This window comes from Haemorhous mexicanus, chromosome 4, assembly GCF_027477595.1.
Source record: "Haemorhous mexicanus isolate bHaeMex1 chromosome 4, bHaeMex1.pri, whole genome shotgun sequence".
Lineage (NCBI taxonomy): Eukaryota > Metazoa > Chordata > Aves > Passeriformes > Fringillidae > Haemorhous > Haemorhous mexicanus.
Genome location: NC_082344.1, coordinates 2,310,821 through 2,334,148, shown reverse-complemented (window position 1 = coordinate 2,334,148; position 23,328 = coordinate 2,310,821). Strand labels below are relative to the sequence as shown.

The following is a 23,328-nucleotide window of genomic DNA, read 5'->3' as shown; positions in this document are numbered from 1 at the left end:
TGATCACTGCTATTCCCTCTCCATTCAATCCCGCCCCACCAGCACTCAGTCGAACAGAAGTGAAACCTTGTGGAGAATTCCAGTTTCACATTTCATTTTCCTCTTTTTCAGACTGGTGCTCCTCTGTGAAATACCTTAAAACCATTAAGATCACCATTCTAACTTGTGAATTATACAACTTGAACACTTATCTGCAAATGAGTAATAAGATGGAGTTGTACCAAACATACTCTTATTTCTTCTTCTGAAGATTCTTCTAAAAAATAAAAAAGTCTAAATTCAGTTTAGTGTGTATTTATACATTTCCTTCCAAACTCCTAAATGGCAGATTTCCTGCCAGCTCTACCCACCTGAAAGTAACAGAAGATTATTCTCCTCTATTTTGAAACAGCTTGATGGACTAAAAAGAGGCCTAGAGAGGTTTATGCAGCATTTATCACTTTTATTATTTATAATCTCACAAAAGCAAATTGAAGAATTAGAGATACACAACTGAAATTCTCAAGCATTTTATTTTATAACCTAGTGTATAAAACATAAAAAAAAAAAAAAACCAAAATAAAAAACCAAAAAAAAAAAAAAAGAGAGAAAATCCCAACAAAGTGGAAGTGAACTAAAGGAAGATCTCATAATACACATGTTCCAAAAAGCTTTACCTAAGGGCTCAGAAGCAGTAAACATTCAGCCTAGTAAAAATGGGGTTCAGAACCAATCTTCACACTTGCAGTCTGCAGAGTTATGGCTCCAAGGGCCCGGGTTGAGTTGCTGGAAGCAGCAGTGGTTGTGGGGGCTGGTGCTGGATGTTTTGTCTGGAACAGCTACCGTTCACTTCCAAGCTCCCATCAGCCCTGGTTAGTTGTCCTCAGTAAAGCGAATGTGTTTGCTTGTCTGTTGGGTCTTCTCCAGCCGCATCCTTTCGGCTTTGGCAATCAACTGCAAGCAGCAGAAATGATGTGGAAAATTAGAGGAAAATCATATTGTTAGGATTTGACCTTATAATCATGGATATAGTCTATCCCTCCTTCCTCCCAACATGGCTGAAGACACAGAAATGGCAATTTCAAAATCCTAAACTACAGCCTCATACAGGAAGTTAAAAGAGTCTATCCTTTTATTAGATTTATTTTGCTACTGATGTAGAAAAAAACAAGGTTAAACCACAAAAAAAACCAAAAAGAGTGCTTTATGAATATTGTGGAGTTTTAAACACAACTCCCCCCCACCAAAAAAACCCCACCTGGCTCCCTAAAAATAAAAGAAAAAACCCAAACCCACAGAAACTCCAGATGAACGCACTGAAGAAAAACCACAGAAGCACAGAAACCACACGAAACACACACAAAATAAAAACACCTCATAAACCCCATACATGAACAAATACATAAACACACACAAAACTCACATGTCACAAAAAATCCTAAACCCGGGCAAAAACATTCACCCTGAAATCACAACCTCACATAAGAACACGCACAGCAACCACAAAACCCCTAAAAGCCACACAAGAACAGGAAGAAAGCACAAAGTTCTTGTAACACTAGAAGAATGCACACAAAAACACACACACAAACCACAAAACCCACAAATCAACACAAGAAGACACACACAAAGGCTCCTGGAGAAACACCACAAACCAACACAACACCACAACCTGAGGGCACATAAGAACCCCACAGAATCCAACACAGGAACACACTCAAAGGCACACACGGAACCCACAACTCCCTCCCTTCAAAAAAACCCCACCAGGCTCACTAAAAAATAACAGAAAAACCCAAACCCACTAAGAAACACCAAAAACAGCTCCTGAAAATATGTAATCTGCTCAAAAAATACCCAAATGCAAAAAAGACCAAAACTCTTCCAAGCCTCTCAAAACAATTCCAAAGCCCCAGTACATGAAGATAACTGAAAGTACATATAAAATCTCCAAATCCCACAAAAACCAACAGTCAAAGGCATGTACAGAGCCCACAGAACCCATCACAATATACACAAAACCACACATACAGGAACCACAAACCAACACAAGAAACCACGTGAAAATGCACTCACACAAAACATAAAAATACCTCCAAAAAATTAAAAATAAAATTTTAAAACCCTTACAACCTGAAAAAACAAAAACCAAAATCACCACCAAAAAACACAACAAAACCAAATCAAAACAACAAAAGCCCAAACAAAAACCCACAGCAATTCTCTCCTGGGGACTACTCAACCATATGAGCTGGAGTTACAGAGTCACTTGCACCCAGGCAAGATTTGTTCACATACAAATCAAATTATTTATCACTTCTGCATATGACTGAGTCCTGCACACAGCATGGAGGAGCACCTTGTGCTGCTGCACTCCCTGTGGCAGGCAAGATTCTGAGAATGTTTAATTTTCCAACCAGTTTCCAGCAATAAAACTGCCCTCAAGATGGCTAACTTTTATTCTCTGGACCCTAAAGAAAACCAGTTTAAAACAGTTCAGCCCCAAGAGGAAGCAGAGTACAGTGGTTTAGTCCTTCAGCATATGGGATGGAGAATGACAAACATGGGAAGGGAAGCTCAAAGATTTGAGCTGTCCAGCTCATATTGCTGAGTGTTTCTATTAAAGAATGTGCAAGAGGCCTCTAGGATTTCCATTTCTAGCTCATCAATCCAGTAGCAGCACCCACGTGTAAGCACAGGGCTACTCCTGAATGCAAAGAGGGATCCAGCCATTCCAGAAAACCAGGGAAAGGTGTTCTGGGGTGGCAGCTGTCCCAGGGCCCCACAGACATGTCCAGACATGTCCAGCCTTGCAAGGACACAGCCCCCAAGCCCCAGGCATCATCAGGAGAGAGCTGCCCTGCCCAGACATTCCCACTGTCCTTCTTTGCCAAATCCTCCATTCTCACTCCCTCCCCAAATGCCTTTCACTTGTACCACCCCTCCCACCCTCCCAAACTCCCTCCTTCCCCCCTGGAAGGGATCCAAGGTGCAAGGGAGGCCCAGCAGCACCTCCCCCCAGGAGATGAGGATCCAGGGGGAAGCTTGCAGGCACTCCTGCCTTGGCTTTGGCAAGGGGAGCCTCCTTTGGGTCTGGAGTTGAAGGCTACAGACTGATGAATTGCTCTCGGGCTGAATGAAGTGGCACTGCCCGAAAAAGCAGCTCTGGCTGGAAGTTTTCCATCAGTGCCAGTAAATCACCGAGGTGGTTTCATCAGGCAGTTAAACAGACAAAAGGGAAGATGGATTGGGAAGGGAAAGCAGAGAGGTGACAATCTACCAGGCCTGGGGGAAAGACACTGGACGCCTTTTTCACTCCAAAGGATGGCCAGGCCTTTTCTGAGGGGCCTTGGGATATCCTATCTCTTTTGGACATCTGGTTTATGACAGGAACTGTGCCAGAAGAAGTGAAATCTCAATCACTTGCTTTGGTTTTGGGCACTGCACCACCTATGTGTTGCAGTGATCCTTAGCCATTATCCTGAAGAAAGCCTAATAGGCCTGGATTTTTAGAAACCATGGAAAAAAGGAATCTCAGACTGCCTCAACTGTCCATGCATTTCAACACTGATCCAAAGAAAATCTAAGATGCCTTAATTCCAATCATAATGCAGCTAACAGGCAAAAAGTTCCACTTCCAAATGGTGTAAGGGATTTCAAATGTCGTTAACAGAATAGACCTTGATAAGAAAGTAAAATGTGCCAGTAGTGTGCCTGAGTATGTTTAATTATGAATTATTATACTACTTCTTCCCACCTTTGGGACCTTCACAAGAAATCACCTTGGAAGCATAAAGGAAAACTTTTCAAATGGGAAAATATTAATGAACAGAGAAAATACTGTTTTTTATCAGTCTATATTTCAGGAATACAGCCTGTAAAAAAGTGAGGAAGGGGTTAAGACTTACTGACTGCAGCGAGGCATTCTTGTCCTGATGTTTTGCTTAACAGCCTTAGCATTTAAATAGAATTCCCTGGCTTTGAAGTTCACACCTCCCTGTGTGGCAAGGTGATGGGCAGGGGGAAGGAGCAGGAGTTTGCATCCTTGTGCTGCCAATTGTTAGGCAGAACCGAGACAGTTTGTATTTGCAAGCCCAGAAGAGGTACATTACTGCCCAATTTACACCAGCTTGGTCAACAAATACCAATCTTCAAAAGATGAACAAGAGAAACTTGAGAGCAAGGGCTCCTACAGTCAAAATTAGAGTCAAAGGTCTCACTGGCACCTTTGGTTTAAAAAAGTAAAAGTACATTAAAAAAAAAATCCTGGCAGCAATCAGAAAAACGTTCCAAAACTGTGGTTTTCAAATTCCAAATTCCTTTTCTGCTTATATTAAAGAAAAATGGCTCGAATCAATGCCATCTTTAGGCTTTCAAGAAAATTAAATTAGACATTCGGGCAAATTCTTTATGCACCTCTTTGTTTAAAAAAGCCCAACTCATTTTTCTGCAGGATCTCTGAGAGACCATTCACACAAACAGGATAAGACATGCAAAATATGCCTTGTACATGACAAGGTTTTGACCTGTACAACTGCTGCTCCTTTAGGTCAATGAAATATTTATTTTCCATTTTATGTGGGACAGGATTTTTTCTCTAAAGTCCAGGAAACAAAGAGTCTCCAAAGTCAACAACAAATAATTAAGGTCAGATGATTCTGAAGTTTTGCAAGCCACAGCAAAAAAAATTCAGGCTAAAGCCAACTGAGAAACCTTATCTGGATTGTGTGTGAAGCAAACCTGGCAATAAAACGTCTGTGAAACACTCTCTGGCTCCTCTCTGTCAAGTCAGGGATCTGACTGGCTTAAGCAAGGAACCCTTCCTGCCTGGAAGGACCTGCTGGGGCTGGAGCAGAGGCTGCAGCCTGCAAGTTCATTGCAACACTCCCTCAGTGCTGCAGCCACAGGCACAGCCAGGAGAAGGCTGCCATGGCCCAGTTTGGAACTGGAAGCTGTACAGCCACGGATGCTGGCAGCAGCTTTGGCAGGGGCAGAGCAGGGGCTCCTGACCACTCTGGGAACCCACAAATAGAACTGTGTTAATGGTGAGGGAAATGAGATTCATTCTCAAGAAAATATTTTCTGGATCTTACTAGAGATTTAAGAGTGTAGCACTGGACTTGATTTCACTAGAGCACATCAAGACTACTTAACTTATTAATGAGCTCATCCAGACAGGGTTTCAAAAGAAATCCAGCTTACAAATGAAGTTCAGGCCTTTAGTCATGGACTTAACTTTCTCCAGTTGTCCCTGTAATGGCAAGCCTTGCACTTGCCAGCTGCAGCAGGACAGCCACACTCTGTGGCTGTAAAGCCCTGCTGCCAGGTCAGTGGGAAGTGATTTAGCAGAACTAAATACACAGACTATCAAACCATGCAGAGCAATGCAGAAGCAGGGTCATGTTTTCAGCCCTGGCTGTAGAGGGAAAAGCTGAGGTTTGCAGGTTACCTTCTCTGTACCCCGCTTCTTTTCTCGAGGCTGGTTCAGCTTAGCTTGTCTGTCCACCAAAATCTTCTGCCAGTAACGCTGCTCATGGTCACCTTGGGGGAAAATTGACATGGAGCAATGTCAGTAAACATAGCCACCAGAAGTGCATCCACTTCCTACACTCATTAAAATATCTGTTAGGCAAACCCAACAAGTATTTCCCCAGCAGTCTGAAATTTCCAACCCACAGAAGCCACACAGAATTGCTCTCTACCTGTCATCAGCAAAAGGAGCTGAGTTCTAGCTGAAGTTTTACCACAGCACACACAGACCCCTTTGATTTACTGATGTACTCAACCTCTGGCATATTTTAAACAGCTACCAAACAGGAGACAAACAAAACAAAATAGTAATTACTGTAAGAACAATTGAGACCATTTTCTTTCATCAAAACCATTGCCTGGGGACTTCATGAGCTGTCAGCAATATTTGAACATGGGCAGCAATACATAAGGAAAAATTTCTGCAGCTCTTCTCAGCAGCTACTTGGCAGGGAAGCAGCAGTTTGCCACTGTTCCTTCTGGTTTGTGATGTAATTATCACAATGGGAATTCTGTGATATCATTTTGCAAGGTCTCAGGGTTCATCTTCAGCCACAGGGAAGTTTCTGAATGATCTCAGAAGAGATTCCTGCAGAAGTTAACATCTCAACGTGATCACAGACTCTTCCCATCTTGCCAGATGCCAAGCTGAAGATACCTAAAGTCAAATCCTGAAGAGTAAAATACTACTGGGAAATCTTTAGTGCCTGCTGCAGAGAGCTTTAAAGATTGCTTCCTTTTCATCTCTCACCTTCTGCCACCAAGTAAAACAAAAATCCCAACTGTGAGTCCTTTGTGCATTCCTGGAAAGCTTTTCCATTCTCATTTCAATGAGCCACTTAGAAAAAAAATAAATCTTAAGACCATGAATGGAATGCTCCTACAAAGTAGTACTTACTCTTAATCTCCTACTACACTCTGATGTAAGGACACAAAACCAGAGACAAACAGACACAGAGCACGCAGCTGTAGAACACCAAATTTGAGGTTATTTCTGGATCTCTGAAACACAGAGCACGCTGGAGACAAATCTGTCTCCAAATGACATTAGCAGCACTCGCTGAGTCTGAAACTTCAATTAACTTTGGTATCATCATGAAGGTTAATGCTTCCATCAAAGCTTCTCCTCCTGCAATCCTTCACTGGCATCTGCATCCCTGCACCCACCAGACTGGGTCCTAAACCAGGACTCAGGCAAGTGTGGGGTAAAATATCTAAATACAGATGAGGCAGCATTATTGACTGTTTAATCTGGGGAGTTTTGGAGTTTTTTCCTCCATATTTACATTTTTGGGGGCATCTCTGAAATACAAAAGTTTTTGAATACACCAAGTTTCACAGACTTCCTCTTTTTTTCTATCCCTCAATCCCACAAAGAGGCTTCTCCACACTTGGCAAACTAATCCAGTCTGATACAAGATACAAATTTAGAACAGCACAGTCATTTCAGAAAGAAACAACACACATTAAAATGAAGTTGAAAAGTAGAGCCCTTCTTATTCTGGCCTAAATTATTCAACTTCCTGAAAAATAAAGCTCAATTAGTGGGTAAGTGCTAAAACCCACTTTAAGTGTATCCATGCTGTTAGATCCTTGTCATGTCATTTCACACATATGCTCAGTATTTTCAACCAAGTCTTCCTTTAAAATTCTTTTGCATTAGCAGAATGTTCTATTCATAAAGCTGCAATGTGAATTAGGCTCTATAGCCCCTTGCTACTGAAAGTGAAGCAAATCCATCTAAAAAGAACAAAATTAAGTTTGTAATAACTAGCAAAAATCATCATTTTGCTCTGAACGGTGACATAAAATCCCTTTTTAATTTATCAATTTCACAGTAATTACAAAATGAGAAGACTCCCAGAAAATAAAACAACTAAACACACAATCTTTTTCTCCTGAGATATCTAAATATATCCATAAACTCACCAGGAACAATCCCTTTCACAGTAATTAAGGCTTCTCCTGTACTTTGATGAAAAAAAGAAGTCTTACCAGTGAGAACTTCGAATTTCCAGTTGTTTTTGATCTGAATTTCTTTGTGTGACTTCATGACAGTCTGTGCGTCCTCAGGAGTCTGGAATCGGACGTGACATTCCGTGTCCCCCTCCAGCATGTCAACATAAGCCACCTCAGCCAGCACTGCCAGAGCATCCTGTCAGAGCATGAGACAACACACACCATAAATCAGCCTTCAAAAAGAGAACTTAAAAAGAGGGACTTTTGACCATTCCATTTGGAGGTCGTTAACATTTTCAAGAAGGTCATGAAGTAGGAGGCAGTAACCCAAGTTTGTCATTTAATCGATCAACCCCCTGTCAAAGAGTTTTGAATTAACAGTTTTTCCTAAGAAGGTTATAACTGAATTCTGATTTATGAGCCTGCAACATCTTCCCATCTATCTCTCATCCTGCCCTCCCATTAACAATTTAAAGCAGTAATTCCTGGAAATGTTATGGTATCATTTTACTAATGGAGCATCACTCATCTATTTCAATGCTGTATTGGATTTTTTTCAAAAGTAAAAACTGTGCACTATAACGCTGATAGAGCTCAGCCTAACAGAAAAATATCAAACTTGATTCTACACGTTAAATGCATAAAAGCAAGCTCATGCATGGCAGATGATTTGAGAAAGGAGCAGTAGTAAAACAACTCTATCTTTATGAAGTGACCTCTGCCTGAAATTTTTCACTGACAGCTGAAGGGAGAGGAGTCACAAATGCTCTTGCAGATGAAGTACTTCACTTGTAATTCCTGCTGTTAGGGAAATTAAGTAGGACCACACATTCCTAGTCAATTTTGTTCACAGCAGGCAGCTCATGTAAGATGCTTCTATTCAGGAATCACACACTGCTTTTAACTCTCCACTACCAAGGGCAGCCTTAAAACAAAACAAAAATTAAGTGCAACACTGTTAAGATCATTTGAGAGCCAACCAAAGCTACTTTTCAGCTTTATTCTGTCATTCCAAAGCAATCTTTTCATGGAAAAATAAAACAAACCAAAGAGTTCGTTGGAGCTGGCAAAAGTTAGTAGCTCTGAGAAGCACCTTGAGGGAAAAATAGGGAAGCAGAGAGGTGTAAAATTAAAACATCAAAATAATATTTGAACTACACTGCAAAGACCTTTCTAGGTTGTGTGGTGTGCATCATTGTTTCCATGCAGCTCAGTCCTGGAAGTCTGAGGGGAAAAAAGGCCTGAAGCACTGCTTAGTGGCAGATTGCAGCAGCTGACAGCCCAGAAACACGGCAAAGCCAGGGCTGGGTGCACTTCTGCCTTCCACAAATTATGCAACTAGTGTGGCCAAGAAAAAAATAAAGAAAAAGGAAAGAAGTATCAAAACAATTTAAGTTTTCTTCTTTTTAAACACTAAGCTTTCCTGTTGCCCACAGCCTATCAGGGTGTGACACCAGCTTAACCCAGTGAGGTATATCCTGCAGTCCAAGAGGCCCCCCCAGGTTACAGGAACAACTTGTGCCACATTCTCTCTGTGTCTCCAGCACTCAGACAGCTGCCTTCAGACACAGGGAGGAAGATCAGGCTGCTGAAGCTGAAAGCTCATCACCAGTGAGATGAGGGGTTTCAGTGAGTGTGTCTCATGTTGCTTAGGTTCATGCACACACCAAGCCTCACACTCTTGCAAGCTGGTGACTCGAAATGGCCTCCCTGGTTACAGATGTTTGATAAACAGCATCAGAAACCGAATTTTAAACCATTCCCTCACTGTCCTGAGTGGGCTGGATATGTGTGAGCACCAACCTGAGTTGCAGCTGCTCAAATTCTTTGCAGCTCTTACTCATCCTAAAGTGCAATTTGGGAAAGAAAATGTCCTGCTAACATTAATGGAAAATTCAGGATCTGGGAAAAACCTGTTATTTCCTATGGAAAACTCTTAATATTTCCATTTCAAAAGGATGAAGGTGAAAACTGGTATTTTCCTTAAAAGGAATTGATGTAACTTTTGGTTTGTGTCATCACAAAAAACTCAAGGTAACAAACCACTTTTTAAATCGAGAAAAACGAGCACTGGCACAAGGCAAAAAGAGACTGAATCAACAAGTTCCACTGCTGTCACTCTCCCTGAAATGGACTCTTGGTCGTTGTAAACTTCTTTCTGAAATAAAGAAAATTGGTTTCTCATGCAAAGAGCATTTTCATGCCCCCAAATTGCCGTTAATGATAAAAACACCATAAACTTTTCAAAGCCCCCACAGGTATACTTTTATAGCTCTCCTGTCAGGGTGACTGGCACAGTGACAAACACAGAACACTGATGAAGTCTCCAGCTCCTTTTTTTTAAACTGGAAAACACCAGAGCATTGCTTACTCCCCTCAATATTTTCATGATAAACTTGACATGGCTGCAAGCACCCTAAAGGCTTGGTTTTACTTTGAAACATCCTCCTCTACCCTATTTTGCCACGGAAAAAAACTACCATTTACAGACACTAAAGAATTTTTACTCAGCTACTGGCCAAATAGATGAAAAAAAGAAAAAAAAAAATCAGTGGGTTTGGGTGAAATGGTATTCCATATTCAAACATTTGGGGGGCAGGGTAGGAGGAAAGGCTAACAGCTACCCTGAGGTTACAAAGGCATTACCTTGATCTGCTTCCTGCCCGGCAGGGGCTCGGTGCTAATGATCTTCACAATTACTCCGCTGACAAACTGAGGCCCCATTGTGTTGGCCTTGGCGGGAGGGGCACAGTCTTCACTGGTGGCTGGTCAAGTTAAAAACAGGGTGGGGGGAAACAGAAAAAAGGTTTTAGATTTATTCGGCTGAAAAAATTATGACATTGTAAAAGCACAGAGGTAACAATGTAAACAAGCATCAAATATTGTTACTGCAGTTTGAGGTTTATTATGTCAATTTTACTAAAAAAAAAACCAGCTTCAAGAAAAAGTCTTTGAGAAACTTTGAGAGTCCATAGGGTCCTTCCTATAAAGACATTTTACACTGTACCAAGAGTAACCCCGCAGTTATAGAGCGATTAAAAACATGCAGAGGGCCATTGGAACACCAGTGTTGAGGTTACTCAAGTGAAGCACAAAGTATTCAGAGAAAATAAAATAAAGAAGAATTCTAAACCAGAAAAAAATAATAAAAAATAATTTAACTCCAAAGATATAATTTCAAAGCTCCTCTGATCCATAGAGCTGATCAAGTCCAAATTAAGCTGTTTTTTTAATACCTCTGGTACAGATAAACCCAAGCAGGTCTGGCCCAAACTGCAGCACCAAGGCAGCTGATTGTTCATTTACCTCTCTGAGGCCTTACAAGGACAATGACATAAATATATCTGTAAGCTGGGAAGTGTTATATGCTGAAATCACTTTAGTATTTACTTACATAACTCCTTAGTACCAAATCCACCAAAACACAGTGAGAGGGTAATTTTTACTATCTGACATTTTGAGAAAACAGCAGTATTTTCCAAAACAAAACCGTGTGGCAATGTTTCTGTAAGAGCAGGGTCTCACACCACTTCAGTTTGCATAAAGAAACACTAAGGAAACAAGACAAAACCCAGGATTACTTTTGTCATTTTCAGATTTCTGCACACCAGACTCCGTCTCCATTTCTGCCACGGGCTCAGGTTTGATTTGAGACATCGTTTTCTTTAAGGAGGCCATACTGGCTTTCTGCAGAGCCAAATATTCCTGCTTCAAACCCATCCATTCGGTCCTAAAAGCAGCAACACAGGCACAGGATGTCAGTTGCAAACAGAAACTGATGTTTAGAAACTTACAGCTAATTGAACAGGTTACCAACAGCTTTAGGTGGACTCAGTGATCAGTGCAGACCATTCTGTCACTGGAGATCTCCCTGCACTTCGGTCAAATTCAATGTTGTTCCTAACTCAATCTCCCATGACTTGGCTTCAGAGAGTTCCAACTACATCAACCTATCACTCCAACAGAGTGGCTTTCACATTCGCTTTAAATATTCAGACAGCATAGAGAAGAGTTTGGTGAACTGTGTTTTCCACTGGAACTACACAGAGCACAGGCACCAAATTCAGAGTTAATTCAGTGAACTCTCCATTCACTGAATTAGTTCAGTGAACTCACTCCTGTGACACTACACTAAGAATCAGTCATTCATTTTCTAGAAAAAAAAAATCATTGCTGGAAAATCAACAACTGGTTAAACTGACCAAAAACCTACCGAGATAAGGACATTCCTCCCTATTCAAATGCATTTTGGTTAAAAAATACCCCCCCATGGAAGCAATTTATATATTTACATACACTTAACATGGAGATGTTTCTGCAAACAGCCAGAGCTTTGCTCCACAGCAACACAATGCCCGCAGTGCCACTGTGAGAACGACTCATTGTTACCCTAATCTGTGCTATCAAACAAGCTGATAGAGGATTTTTAAAGAGGAGGATATCTCGTGGTAATGGTTTTAGCTGTTAACAGTGACAACTGTATACTTCAAAAAAGCATCCAGACTCGCCCAGGATCATACATTCTCGAAGGAGCAAAGGCATTAAAATAACAAAAGAGCCACGTAATGATTCTTGGAGATAAAAAGGCAACACCATCCCATAGCAAGGTTTGGTATAAATACCAGCTCAAGGAGGAACTTTGCGACTTGCCCAGTCTGCCCAGTCAAGGAAGAGGAGGTCATGGAGCCTGAGTCAGGCAAGTATTTGCAAAGTTTCTACATTTAAAACATTAAACATTGTACCTTTTTGCTACAACTTAATAACTTGTAACCAAATCTCTTGGGTTTGTTGCAGATTGCTCAGAGGACACGCTGCGCTGACAACCTTTATTATATATTTTTTTTTTAATTTTTTTTTTTTTTGTGGACCCCTTTTACTTTAACATGGAGGTGCTTTCTGTGACATAGAAAAAGTAAGTGCTTCCATGTTTTAGTAGAGGTGAATCCTGATCGCAATCCTGAAACTTCATCCGGGAATAGATTTTTTTTTTTTTTTTGGGCCTGCACTTCACTTCAGATGAGGATTTTTAAATCATGAAGATTTTTGATCCGGGAAAATTAGGTTAACCTGCGAGGAGATCTTTTTCAAGGGCTAAAATGAAAGTGGCTAAAGTTAATTTCAAGCGATTTTTAATTTTGAAGGTCTCCCTTTGCTTTAACATGGAGGTACCTGCTGCCTAAAAAAGTAAGTGCTTCCATGTTTCAGTGGCGGTGGATCCTAACGCTCAAAGGCTTCTTACAGGAAATGTGTACAGCTGCTTTTCAATACTGCGGTTTTGTTTTTATTTAATGTAGGTTTTCCCCTGAAGGACCCCCACAACTTAAATGTGGATGTGCTTGCTTTGGATCTCAACAGTAAGTGCTTCCATGTTTTAGTGGTGGTGAATCCTTCCAACCTCAACATCTTCTGGAAACTTATTAAATAATAAAAAAATGTGTTTCTACATAAAGCACAAATTTGCAGCACAAGGCGGCGAGGACCCCCTCTACTTTAACATGGAGGTACTTGCTGGCTGCCTAAAAAGTAAGTGCTTCCATGTTTTAGTTGTGGTGACTCCTAAAAGCCCAACACTTGGATTATAAAGTTTGCAGAGCTCTACACATCAAGCTAAGAATTCACACTCTGGTATTTCTATCTGCTTGCTACAGGCTAATACTGTTGCTAATATGCAACTCTGTTGTATAAAAATTGGAATTGCACTTTAGCAATGGTGATGGACTGTCAGACATAGCAAGACTTGCTGAATAAATATTTTCAAAGGTGTGCAACATGGTCAGTTAAAAATTTTAAGCAATAAAACTTCAATAAACTATACAAAACGTGTGTCTCAAATTTCCTACAAGTGACTATAAACACTTCATACTACAAGAAAACATAAACATTTTACAAACATAAAAATGTGGTATCACAACACAAAACTACTTAAATATCCCTGAGATACATATACTTAAATACTAGTAAATTGTAAAAAAAACCTAAAAAGGTGCAACATGGAATGAGATTCAAACCTGTGGGTATATTTCTTACAGTAGGTATAACAACTGAAAAAATTAGATTTTTTTTCTCATTTAGGGTGTCCCTTTACAGAGCCAACCAACCTTTTTCCCTAGTTATTAAGGAATAATAAAAAAATTGAATCAGTGCTAACACAGAATATATATGCCACCTACTTAGAGAGGACCCGGAGGGGAATGACTTCTTCCTCCATTTTGTGTCTCTCTTTGTGTTTTTTCTTGTGTTTCCTTTTAGCTTTGGAAAGGGATGTGTCTTTTTTGTCTTTGTCTTCTTCTGCAGAAACTTCTATATTAAAGCAGGTGAAAATAAAAAAAGTAATTTAAACACGTTATTACAACAAAATCACATTCAATATCTACCAGTCCTTTGCATTAACAGCTCTTGGTCTACTTAATTGACTACCCAAGTTTACTCTGCTTCTCATACTAAATCCCATTTCACTGCAGCTTTTCTTATCTCATGCAACAAAGGATCATTACCTTTATCTAGATTCCCGTGCCCTCTCCATTTGGCCAGGCTGTCTGTTTAACCCATACTTTACTTACTCAAGTTCTATTGATAGGAACTTCTTTGAACCCTTTGACTTCTGATTAGATTTCCCTACTTGTTGCAAGTTCTTCCTCATTCCCCGTGCTGCTCCTCTCCTTGGAGTGAGGCCTAACAAGGTTTAATTTTAACTGCAGGGAACAGTGAGATGCCCAAGCTGATCTCATGTTTTCACTCTATCCATCCCATCACTCCTCATCCATAAGGTATATCTATCATTCCATTTCATTCATGCTAGGAATAATAGAAATCATGTTATTACAAGAGGCACGAATTCTTACCACTGGAATCCTTAGGAGCTTCTGTTATTTCTTCTTTTACGGTTTCAACTTCATCTTTTTCAGCAGTTTTCTTTACTTTTGGAGCTGATGTCTCACCATCTCCTGAGGTGGTTCTTTTTCTCTTCCCTGGCCTGCTTTCCCAGGTTACCTCTGAGCTCTCTGTTCTGTCCCATTTCCTCTTCTCCCTTTTGGAGAGCTGCTTGGGAGGCTCAGTTCCCTCCATCTCAGAACATTCTGATGGAGTCCTGTGTCTCTTAGACTTGGGTGCTGCCTCTGTTGTGTTGTTAGTGTTTGATTCCTTTGGCTCTGCAGCTGCCTGTGCATTGCTCTCTTTCTTGATTTTGGATTTCTTCTTTTTCTTCTTTTTCTTCTCTTCTGGATTAAAAACACAACATTTAAAATTGCCCATGATTACACACTAGATTAGATTATTTACTTAAACTACATAAACAAAGCAGCAAGACATGGACAAAAAGTTTCTCTGGGTGTTTTAAGAAGAGAAAAAAATGGGTCTAAAGCAGGGTTTGACAACCATCAGTTTGATTTAATTTTTTTTTTTTTGGTTTTCATTTAACAGTTGCTGGTATAAGAAAGAACTGGTGATAATTGTGAGGAATATTAATGTGATTTATCATGAGTCTTACAAAAAAGAGGGAGGGTGTCTGAGTTCTGGGAAATTGTATTACACCACCAGAAATGAGGGAAGATGTTTTAGTGATGAAGTTTCAACATAAATCTGGGATTCTGGTTTGTAAATTACAGCAGAGTTTTCATACTTCAGCCCATGCTGGCCAAACACAGCAAGGTGAATTGTTTTTATGAAAAGCTCTTACGACATGTGAAATTAAACTGCACTAACATAGCAGGTGAGAATTGTCTCTTCAGAAGCTGAGGCACAAAACAGACCCAAGAAACTTAATAACACTTCCTTGATCCCAATAACTTAGCACCACTTACCTACTACAGTGTTGTCACTTGAATTCAGGGTAGGAACTGGTTTATTCTTTACTGTTTTGGGGAAAATCCCAGGCTTCCGTGGTGCTTCTTCTGGTGGATTATTCAAAAACTAAAACAAGGAAATCGAGAACCACATAACACCACAAAACCATACTTTCTTTAGAGTTTGCATTCAAGTTAAAACCAGGAATCCTCATGACATTTCAATATATAAATACCTTCAAATCACATTTCAATACAGAAAATTAGGTATGACTCTGCTTGCTTGATGAAATTTAAACATAATTTTTTTTTGTTTACAGAGATCTCTTTATGGAAAAGATGCCCAGAGTGGCCAACCCATAAATTACAGAAAAAAAGATTTCTTATTATATTTCTAAGTCTTCAGGTTATTAATAGAATTAAATCTGTGAAGAATTGTGGCAGTGATTGTAGGTCTGGGAGCAGGAGAGAGGAGCTAACGCCTGTTAAGTGAAGCTTTGAAATGGTGATATTTTGGGAATTTCTCTAAGATTCAGTGGGTGACCTAGTAAAGAGCACAGCATTCATATCACAATGTGTCACCAGGAACAATGTCAGCAGCAGAAGCAGCAGCACTCACCTCAATGGCTTTCTCTGCTTGTTCTTTAGTTTCAAATTCAACAAAAGCAAAGCCCTTTGGATCCCCAGTGCTCCTATACCGGGGGATACTGACGTAAACGACATTGCCACACTTCCCAAACACCCGCTCGATCCAACTGTGATTGACGTTTTTGGGAAGCAGCTCCTAAAGGAGGAAAAAAAAAACAATTGCATTTTGATATCAAAACATTGAGAGGCAAAGCATCCAGGTAGCAAAAAGTGACCTAAGCACACATCTCTAATTATTCATATACCTATAACAAATACACTATATACTTAATTTAGATGTTTATCTTCTTCACATGACAGATACCAAGAGCTCACCCGCAGCTGGATTTTTGCAACACAAAATCTCTTGGTAAATTTCAAACCTTGGAGCAAATACCAGACTGGCTTCTCCCAAACTACCCTCTGCAAAGCACAAGCTATTTTATTAATTGCTGGTAATGCAGGAAGGTATCACAGGAAGAATTCCTGCAGGCCAGTAAAGAGCCACGACTGATAAATTTTTTACCAGTAGCCAATATTTTCAAGTTTAGCAGTTACAGCTTAATCCATCAGATGAGCAGAACCTTTTTCAGCAGCTTACTGGATGACAAAACTGTCTGATTTTTACTTGTATAAAGTTCTTAATTTAGTAACACGTTTTAGCAGCTTGCAGACACCGTGTCTGAGTTCAGCATTTCCCCTCCCCAATCACACAGAAATCGTGTCACACCAATTTCTCACTAGACCCAACGGAACACTTTAAATTCCCACTCTCAAATTCAGGCCTAAACTACAACAGAGTCGGCACTATTTCATTTTTTTTTCACAAGTTACTGTACTAAAAGGTTCTCCTTGCAGGGAAACACCTATCACCTTCATATTTTCTTTTTTCATAAACTCTGCCATCCTAAGAAAAACACCTTGTTATGGTTTGGCTTTAAGTTGAAAGGCCAGTTCCTTCAAGTTTTTATCAAGTTTTAATAGTATAAAAGCGAAGTCTATGGTAAAGCACATAAAAATGTCAGATAATTCCAGAGAAACTTACTTTACCAATACCTGGACTACTTCTACTCTCCCCATTGCCACATACCAGCTATGTACAAAACATTTAGCCACACACTTCAGCTCTGTATGGACAACGTCACTCAAAACTTAAAACATCTTATCCAAAAATGATATAGACAAAGTATTTCAGAGTTCTAAGCAGTCCCTGTAATCATGTCAGGAAAATATTATGTCTGGCACATTGTATTTAAAAAAAACAAAAGCCAACCACCTTTTCAGGGCTTTTGTTAAGGAAGGAATCATCAGAGCAGATCAGTTCCTCCTTATCTGGATGGGCTGGCATTCTGGCCATGATTATCGTGTATCTTTATCACAGAAAACTCAGGGCTGTCTGGAAAATGCTAACTCAGCTGCTACCAGCTACAGGTACACAGCAAAAATTGTACCTTTCATAAAAAACAAATAGAGACAAAGCAAATTCCACAGTGGCTTCAAATCTGGTAAATAAAATTGCCCAGGGTTTAAATAAGAAAAAGCTCAACCACCAGATTTCTTTCCAATCTACCCCTTAGCTGGCTCCACAATGTAACAGCTTTTTCACTGGACGGGGCTGAAATACCAAGGTGAGATGCAGACTTACCCCACAAGCCATTTTCATTTAAATTAAGCAGTCATTCCAGTACCAAGGCAGCCAGGGGACAGTGTGCTATTAGGAGGATAGTTAAAATTTTTGAGGTATAGTCTGCCTTGAAAAGAATGGTGTTTGTGTGTACAAAAGCAGAGGCACTCACAGTAGCAGATCTTACAAACAGATAATGCTGTTTAAAGTACTCTGATCAACTTGAGAACACACCTAGATCCTGTTTGATGAAGCCAATTTAGTTGTTATTAGAAAGTTTCAACTACATTAATGTAATTAGCAAATATTAATTCTTAATAAAACTGGTGCTCCTCTAATGGCATTAAAAACCCAGTGAACACAGCAGTATCTCAGTGCCATGAAATTGCACTTTTGTAGCCTGGGAAGCAGCACTTGGCTTGGCATTTAAAATTATTTAAGCTGGCACAAGAAATCCCTGCACCAAACAAAGCCCTTTCTTGCCACAGCCACTCTCAGCTCTTGCTCACCTGCCTGTGCTTAATTAATTTCTTTTACCTGTGCTGCACAATCAGCAGCAGCCAAGGAAAATCCCAATGCAGAACTGGAGTTTCCCCAGTTAGGAAGCCACGGGCAGGGACACACACAGGTCCAGCCTTACCACATAGACAGTCCGACTGTCCACGTCCGTCGGGCACTCGCCCAGGGGCTGCCGTCTCCTGATCCTTGTTCCTTCCAAGTCCAGCTGAAAGCAGGGAGAAAGAAGCATTTTCCATGAGATTATTGCTGACTTCAGCACCCCAGCAGAACTTTTCCAGCACCAGCAAATAGAGAAGGGTGGGATGTTCTATACCTCTACAACAGATGAACTTTTAACTGCCCGAGCGATCAGCTTCCCGTCAGTAGTCAATTTTTTCATCTTGTTGAAAGAAACAAGAAGTGATATGTCAACATCTAGGGGGAAAAAAAAAGTGTGATTATGAAATCAGGTGATGTGTTCTACCCTACTTGTTTTTTTGTGAAACAACCTGCAAGTTCTAAGTGCAGTATTTAACCAAGGATTCACAGAAAATTTTTACCATCAAAATTTTAACTTGAATTTAATTTTCTTCTGTGCTAACCACTATCAAAGGAATTTTTTTCTTTTACCTCCCCACTGATAACTGCTGTCTTTGAAAAGAAAGGAAGAAAGCCCCCTTTTCTGATGTAGCTTTACAGCACAAAAAAACGATTTGCATTGAAAATATGCCTCTCCCTCAAGTACTCATCGAGTATTTAAGCCGGTGCTGCCAACACAGAGCCCCTGCTTGCACCTCGGTTTCAACCAGACACGCTGCTAAAACCTGGACAGAAAATCACGTAGCACTAGTCCTAATAAAAATTCAGACATGTCTAGCATCTCTAGAAAGGTAATTCTTACTTCTTTATTACTTCAGTAATTATTTAAGGGGGCCCTTAGAAAAGTTCAAGCAATCACATGAAAAATTGTCTGAAGAGACTCACAGTAAATATACAATTTCTTATCAAACTTGTAGAGAGAAAATTAACCAAATAGCTATGCTTAACAACATATTCGAGTGACATTTTAATTTCTGCATCTATCTACCCTGCAAAACAAGTTCAGTACCTCTGAGGGCAAAATGACTCTTGTTTCATGGCTTGTTCTTAAAATTATGTAAAAATGGACAATCAAAATCAGGTCTCCCAAACAGTCATTTCTACCCTGGCAGATGTATTTATCCTAGGGCTGACAGGACAGGAGAAGAGCAAGAGCAGATGGAATTTTTAAAATCTAGTACTGGTTCTACCTCCTGAGCTGCTGATGCTGATTTCCAGGATGGAACTGCTGCCTTTCCCAGGAGAGGACATGCACCTCAAAATAACATGTCACAGGTGCCAGCAGTACAGGGAAGGACAAAGTGAAACTCAAGTGTTTGCTGAAATAAACTGAAAATAAACTTACACCCATCTCTGGACTTCTCTATTTGTTCTCGAAGAAATCTGTCTTTGTGGAGATTAACATCACCAAACCAGAAATCCACTTGCTTGGCTATATCTGCCAGCACCTGTTTAACTCTTGACCTCTTCTTCTTCTCTCTTTCCTTTTTCTGCTCGGTGCTTTCTTCTTCCATGGTTTTGTCTCTCACTGTTTCAGTCTCCATTCCTGTCATTCTGTCAAATGAGACGTCAATATAATTTTAAAAACACAAAAGGATTCATTTCAAGGAGTAAATGTTCTTTTTTAATCTTCTGCCCTGTTCCCAGAAAAGCAAGTCACTTGCTAAAAAGAGTCTACAACAACTAAAGCTGAAGAGCAGGTAATTTCCCTTCTCATAAACACATTTTTCTAAGAACTGAAAAAAAAAAATACATGATTTTTTCTCCACTCCCTCCAGCTCACAGTACAAACCACTAGAAAGATCACACACAAAACCCAGGAGCACTACACACTTCAGAAACTGACCCTGTACTAGCCTTGACCATGGCAGATCTGGTAGCAGAAAGGTTTTGGTTTTTAAAAGTTTCTCTTTATTATGTCAAAAATGCAAACCACTCACTGCAGCAGCTGCCCAGGCCCTGCCCAAGAGCAGTAAGTCAATAAAGTGTCCCTAATGGCAAAACCAGGTGGGTCAGAACTCCAGAACAGGCCCCTGCAGAATAAACCCTAACTAGAACAAAGTGACTTAATACACAGATCCATCTGGAAAAATGTAAAACCGTTTTAATGCACCAATTCATCTCTTTTGTTGACGTTTCAGTTTGCTGTAGCTGAGACCTGCCAGTCACCACTTCAGTACCTCATTTCACTTGAGCAAAACAATGCAACGCTGCCAGAAGCAGACAGCTTTTGGAAAATTAAATTACCACAAAAATTAAAGCCATTAATGTCGCAATCACCATATGAAAGACTTCTCAGCTCTCTGCCGAGGCAGCAGAGAGGGAAAGCAGAGCACAGCCATCAGAGAGGAAGCCCACCTCGACAACAGGATGGCAAAATGGAAATGGCTCCCAAATTCTTGTGCAAATCAGGCTTCCTCAGCCGGAGATCAGCTTCTCCCCCGCTGGGAGCTGCCGACTCCAGATAGGGAAAGGTCAGCAGTCACCTTGGAAAGATAAGTCAGGTAAAACTGCTCAGCAAGTTCAAGCTCCACTCAAGGCCTTCAGCAAGGTTTTCATATTAACAACCAGCAGGCACCCCCTGCTCAGCTGAGGGCTGCACTGAGGTCCTTCACAAACGTAAAATGTCATTATGGGCTATGTGTCCCGCCTGAAGAGCATGAGGGGACCACGCCAACACCTTAGTGTGGCCCAGGACAGCACAGCTTTGTTTAAGAGGCATTTTGAGTCACTCAGCTCGGGGACTTCCTTCCCAGAAGAGGAGTTCTCCTTCGAGCCAGAAGAAAAGCAGCTGCAAGCTGCACTCCAGGCTCTCCTCTCACTTTGTGCTTTAGAAACGAAGCTCTGAGGAAATTGCTTTGTTCTTCAAGCTCCTCCCGAGACAGAGCAAATATCAACGATTAATAGGTACAGAAACACCCCAGTAATTAATTCAGCAATCTCCACGTGCCCGGGTGTAAGGCAGTCTGCATTTCTCACAGGCCAACTCTCACACTACCAGCACTACTCTGATACACAAATTAAAATCAGAGCAAAGCAAAAGCAGGGTCAAACCCTCACCCTGATAACACAAAGGTCTCCTCAAAAGAAATAAAATCACAGTGCCTCTGTGTGCCAGAGTGAAACCAGAAAAGGAGGGACAATTAAACAGGGGGAAGGAACTTCAGGAAAGCAAAGATAATGTATAATAAATAAATAAATAATAACACAGCTCCGCACTCATCTATAGACTCGATAAAAATTAAAGATTTCAGTGCTAACCCATACACAACCCCAGTTTCTATTATTATCAACACCTAGAAAACTTAATAAAATTCAAGGCCTGCAATACAAGGCCTGAAGGAAAGAGGGTAGAGATATAAAATATACTTTATTCCTTTAAGCCTGGATGCAAATGTTTGTTTGCTTGGGTTATTTTAAAAATTAAAATGGGGCAATAGGGGATGAGGGAGAAAAAAGAAGAATTCAAAATACTTTGTGTACTCTGAGAATGTTTCTGTAGAGTCAGGGGCAACCCTAGGTATGTACTGCAGAACAAATCAAAGTATTCAGCAAACCTGAAACTACTTAAAAAGACACATCCTGAAAGAGTTTTACACCAATACAGACACAGGCAGAGCTGCAGGCTGAAGTTCCTGCCCTGCCCTGAAACATCTCTCTCTATGCAAAGTGAGGTAACAAAGCACAGGAGATAAAACATGGAGGCCAACACAACTCTCTTACCCTAAAACCAGAAAAACTTCTGCTTTTCTCCTCCCATTTTAGAGAATGAAACCAATGCATTAATTTAATCTGCAGTTTTAAGGCATTCGATGGATTTCAGGAAACTGGTGTGCCCACAGGCAGAAAAGGCTTTGCTTCCACTTGAAAGTGATGAGTGTTAAAGCTGTTGCCTCACATAGAGATCCCCGTGTGCTAGTTGTGCCCTTCCCTCTGGCACCTCAGGAGGCACAAAGTGGATTTATTTGTGTTCAAGACTGGACGTGGGACTTACTGCCATGGTCTGGGTGACAAGGTGGGGATCGCTCAAAGGCTGCACTCGATCTCAGAGGTCGTTTCTGTGGTTAGAATTAAAATATATGCCAGCACCAGACTCTGATTGGGTCACAGATTCACCTGTACGGCACCAAAAGGACAGCCCAACTCCTTCACCTCACGATAACTCACCCTCAAGAAACACAAGTGAATTTTAAGGCCTGAGAACTTATTTCTGGTTCTTCCCTGGGGTGACAATCAGGTGATTAGGGAACTGAAGGAGCAGCAGAGCTGCTGGAGAGAAACAGAAGGAATAAGTACATGGAAGGAGAGTGGAGGTGGTTACAAAAACCAAGCATTCTGCGGCCCTGGTAACTGCTGCATTAGACCAAAACCATTGAAAATCTATGGGAGAACCTCATCTTCTTTACTCTTCAAGTGAGGGGCAGACTACAATGTGAAATAGATTTTTCTAGCTCTGACTTATGCTGAGAAGCCTGAGCACCACACACTTACCACTGCACAGGTATTGACCACTGCAGGTGCAGCTGCTGAAGGGATTTACAGCTTTTACCAACACAACACTTAAAAAAACATGCACAGACTATCTCTGAGGGTCCCAAAGCCCCCTCAGCACGAGTCCCTCGGCGCCAAGACATGACACCACGCACAAGAGTCACCTGCGCATCACTTGCGGGCAGAGCCGCCTCAGCGCCCCGGGGCAGTGACGAGCCCTCAGGAAGGCGCCACACGGGTCGGGATCAGCGGGCACCGGGAGAGGCAGATGCCCGGGGGCGGGCACAGGACGGCTCAGGGTTACATTGCGGTGACCGGAGGGAACCGACACGACCCCCCCGCCCTGGCCCTGAGGGGAGCGCGTGGGGGGGGGGAGGGTGGGGGCGTGAGGGGGGGAGTTCAGCGCGCGGGCGGCGGGAAAGGCGCTGAGGGGCCGACAGCGCCCCCTGTCTGCGCCGCCACCGCTGCAACCGACCAACCCACAGCCCCTCCCCGGCCGCTGACCTGCTGCCGCCGCCGCGGCCACACCGATTTGGCTCCGCCCGGCCCGTCCGCGGCTCCGGCTCTGCCTCCGTCCCCGCCGCTCCCGGCGCGACGCGCCGCCCGCTCCGCGGCTTTCCAAGGGAAAAAAAAAAATAATAATAAAAAAAGCCCCGCGGCGGCGCCCGCGCGTGCGCGGCGGCGTCGGGGGCGCGCCGGGCTCAGGGCGCACGTGACTTCCTCCCGGCGGGGCGTCGCGGC

At 41.6% G+C, this 23,328-nt stretch overlaps 1 protein-coding gene across 3 annotated transcripts in view; it reads right to left on the bottom strand.

Moving 5' to 3' along the window:
- Positions 1–421: 421 nt before the first annotated feature.
- Positions 422–23,328, bottom strand: part of LARP7 (La ribonucleoprotein 7, transcriptional regulator) — a 33,569-nt gene continuing 10,662 nt past the window's right edge. The window contains exons 1-13 of one of the 3 annotated variants that reach the window (XM_059843628.1): positions 23,092–23,287; positions 19,442–19,650; positions 18,332–18,432; positions 18,140–18,223; positions 15,868–16,032; positions 15,267–15,375; positions 14,310–14,684; positions 13,638–13,767; positions 11,049–11,197; positions 10,114–10,232; positions 7,504–7,663; positions 5,429–5,520; positions 422–933 (exon numbers count right to left, since the gene is read on the bottom strand). In XM_059843628.1, the coding sequence (XP_059699611.1) occupies positions 853–933; positions 5,429–5,520; positions 7,504–7,663; positions 10,114–10,232; positions 11,049–11,197; positions 13,638–13,767; positions 14,310–14,684; positions 15,267–15,375; positions 15,868–16,032; positions 18,140–18,223; positions 18,332–18,432; positions 19,442–19,649 (1,773 nt within the window). In that variant the 5' untranslated portion in view covers position 19,650; positions 23,092–23,287 and the 3' untranslated portion in view covers positions 422–852. Of the gene's footprint in view, positions 934–5,428; positions 5,521–7,503; positions 7,664–10,113; positions 10,233–11,048; positions 11,198–13,637; positions 13,768–14,309; positions 14,685–15,266; positions 15,376–15,867; positions 16,033–18,139; positions 18,224–18,331; positions 18,433–19,441; positions 19,651–23,091; positions 23,288–23,328 lie in introns of those variants that run through there. The other 2 variants (XM_059843630.1, XM_059843629.1) reach the window with 2 other exon arrangements.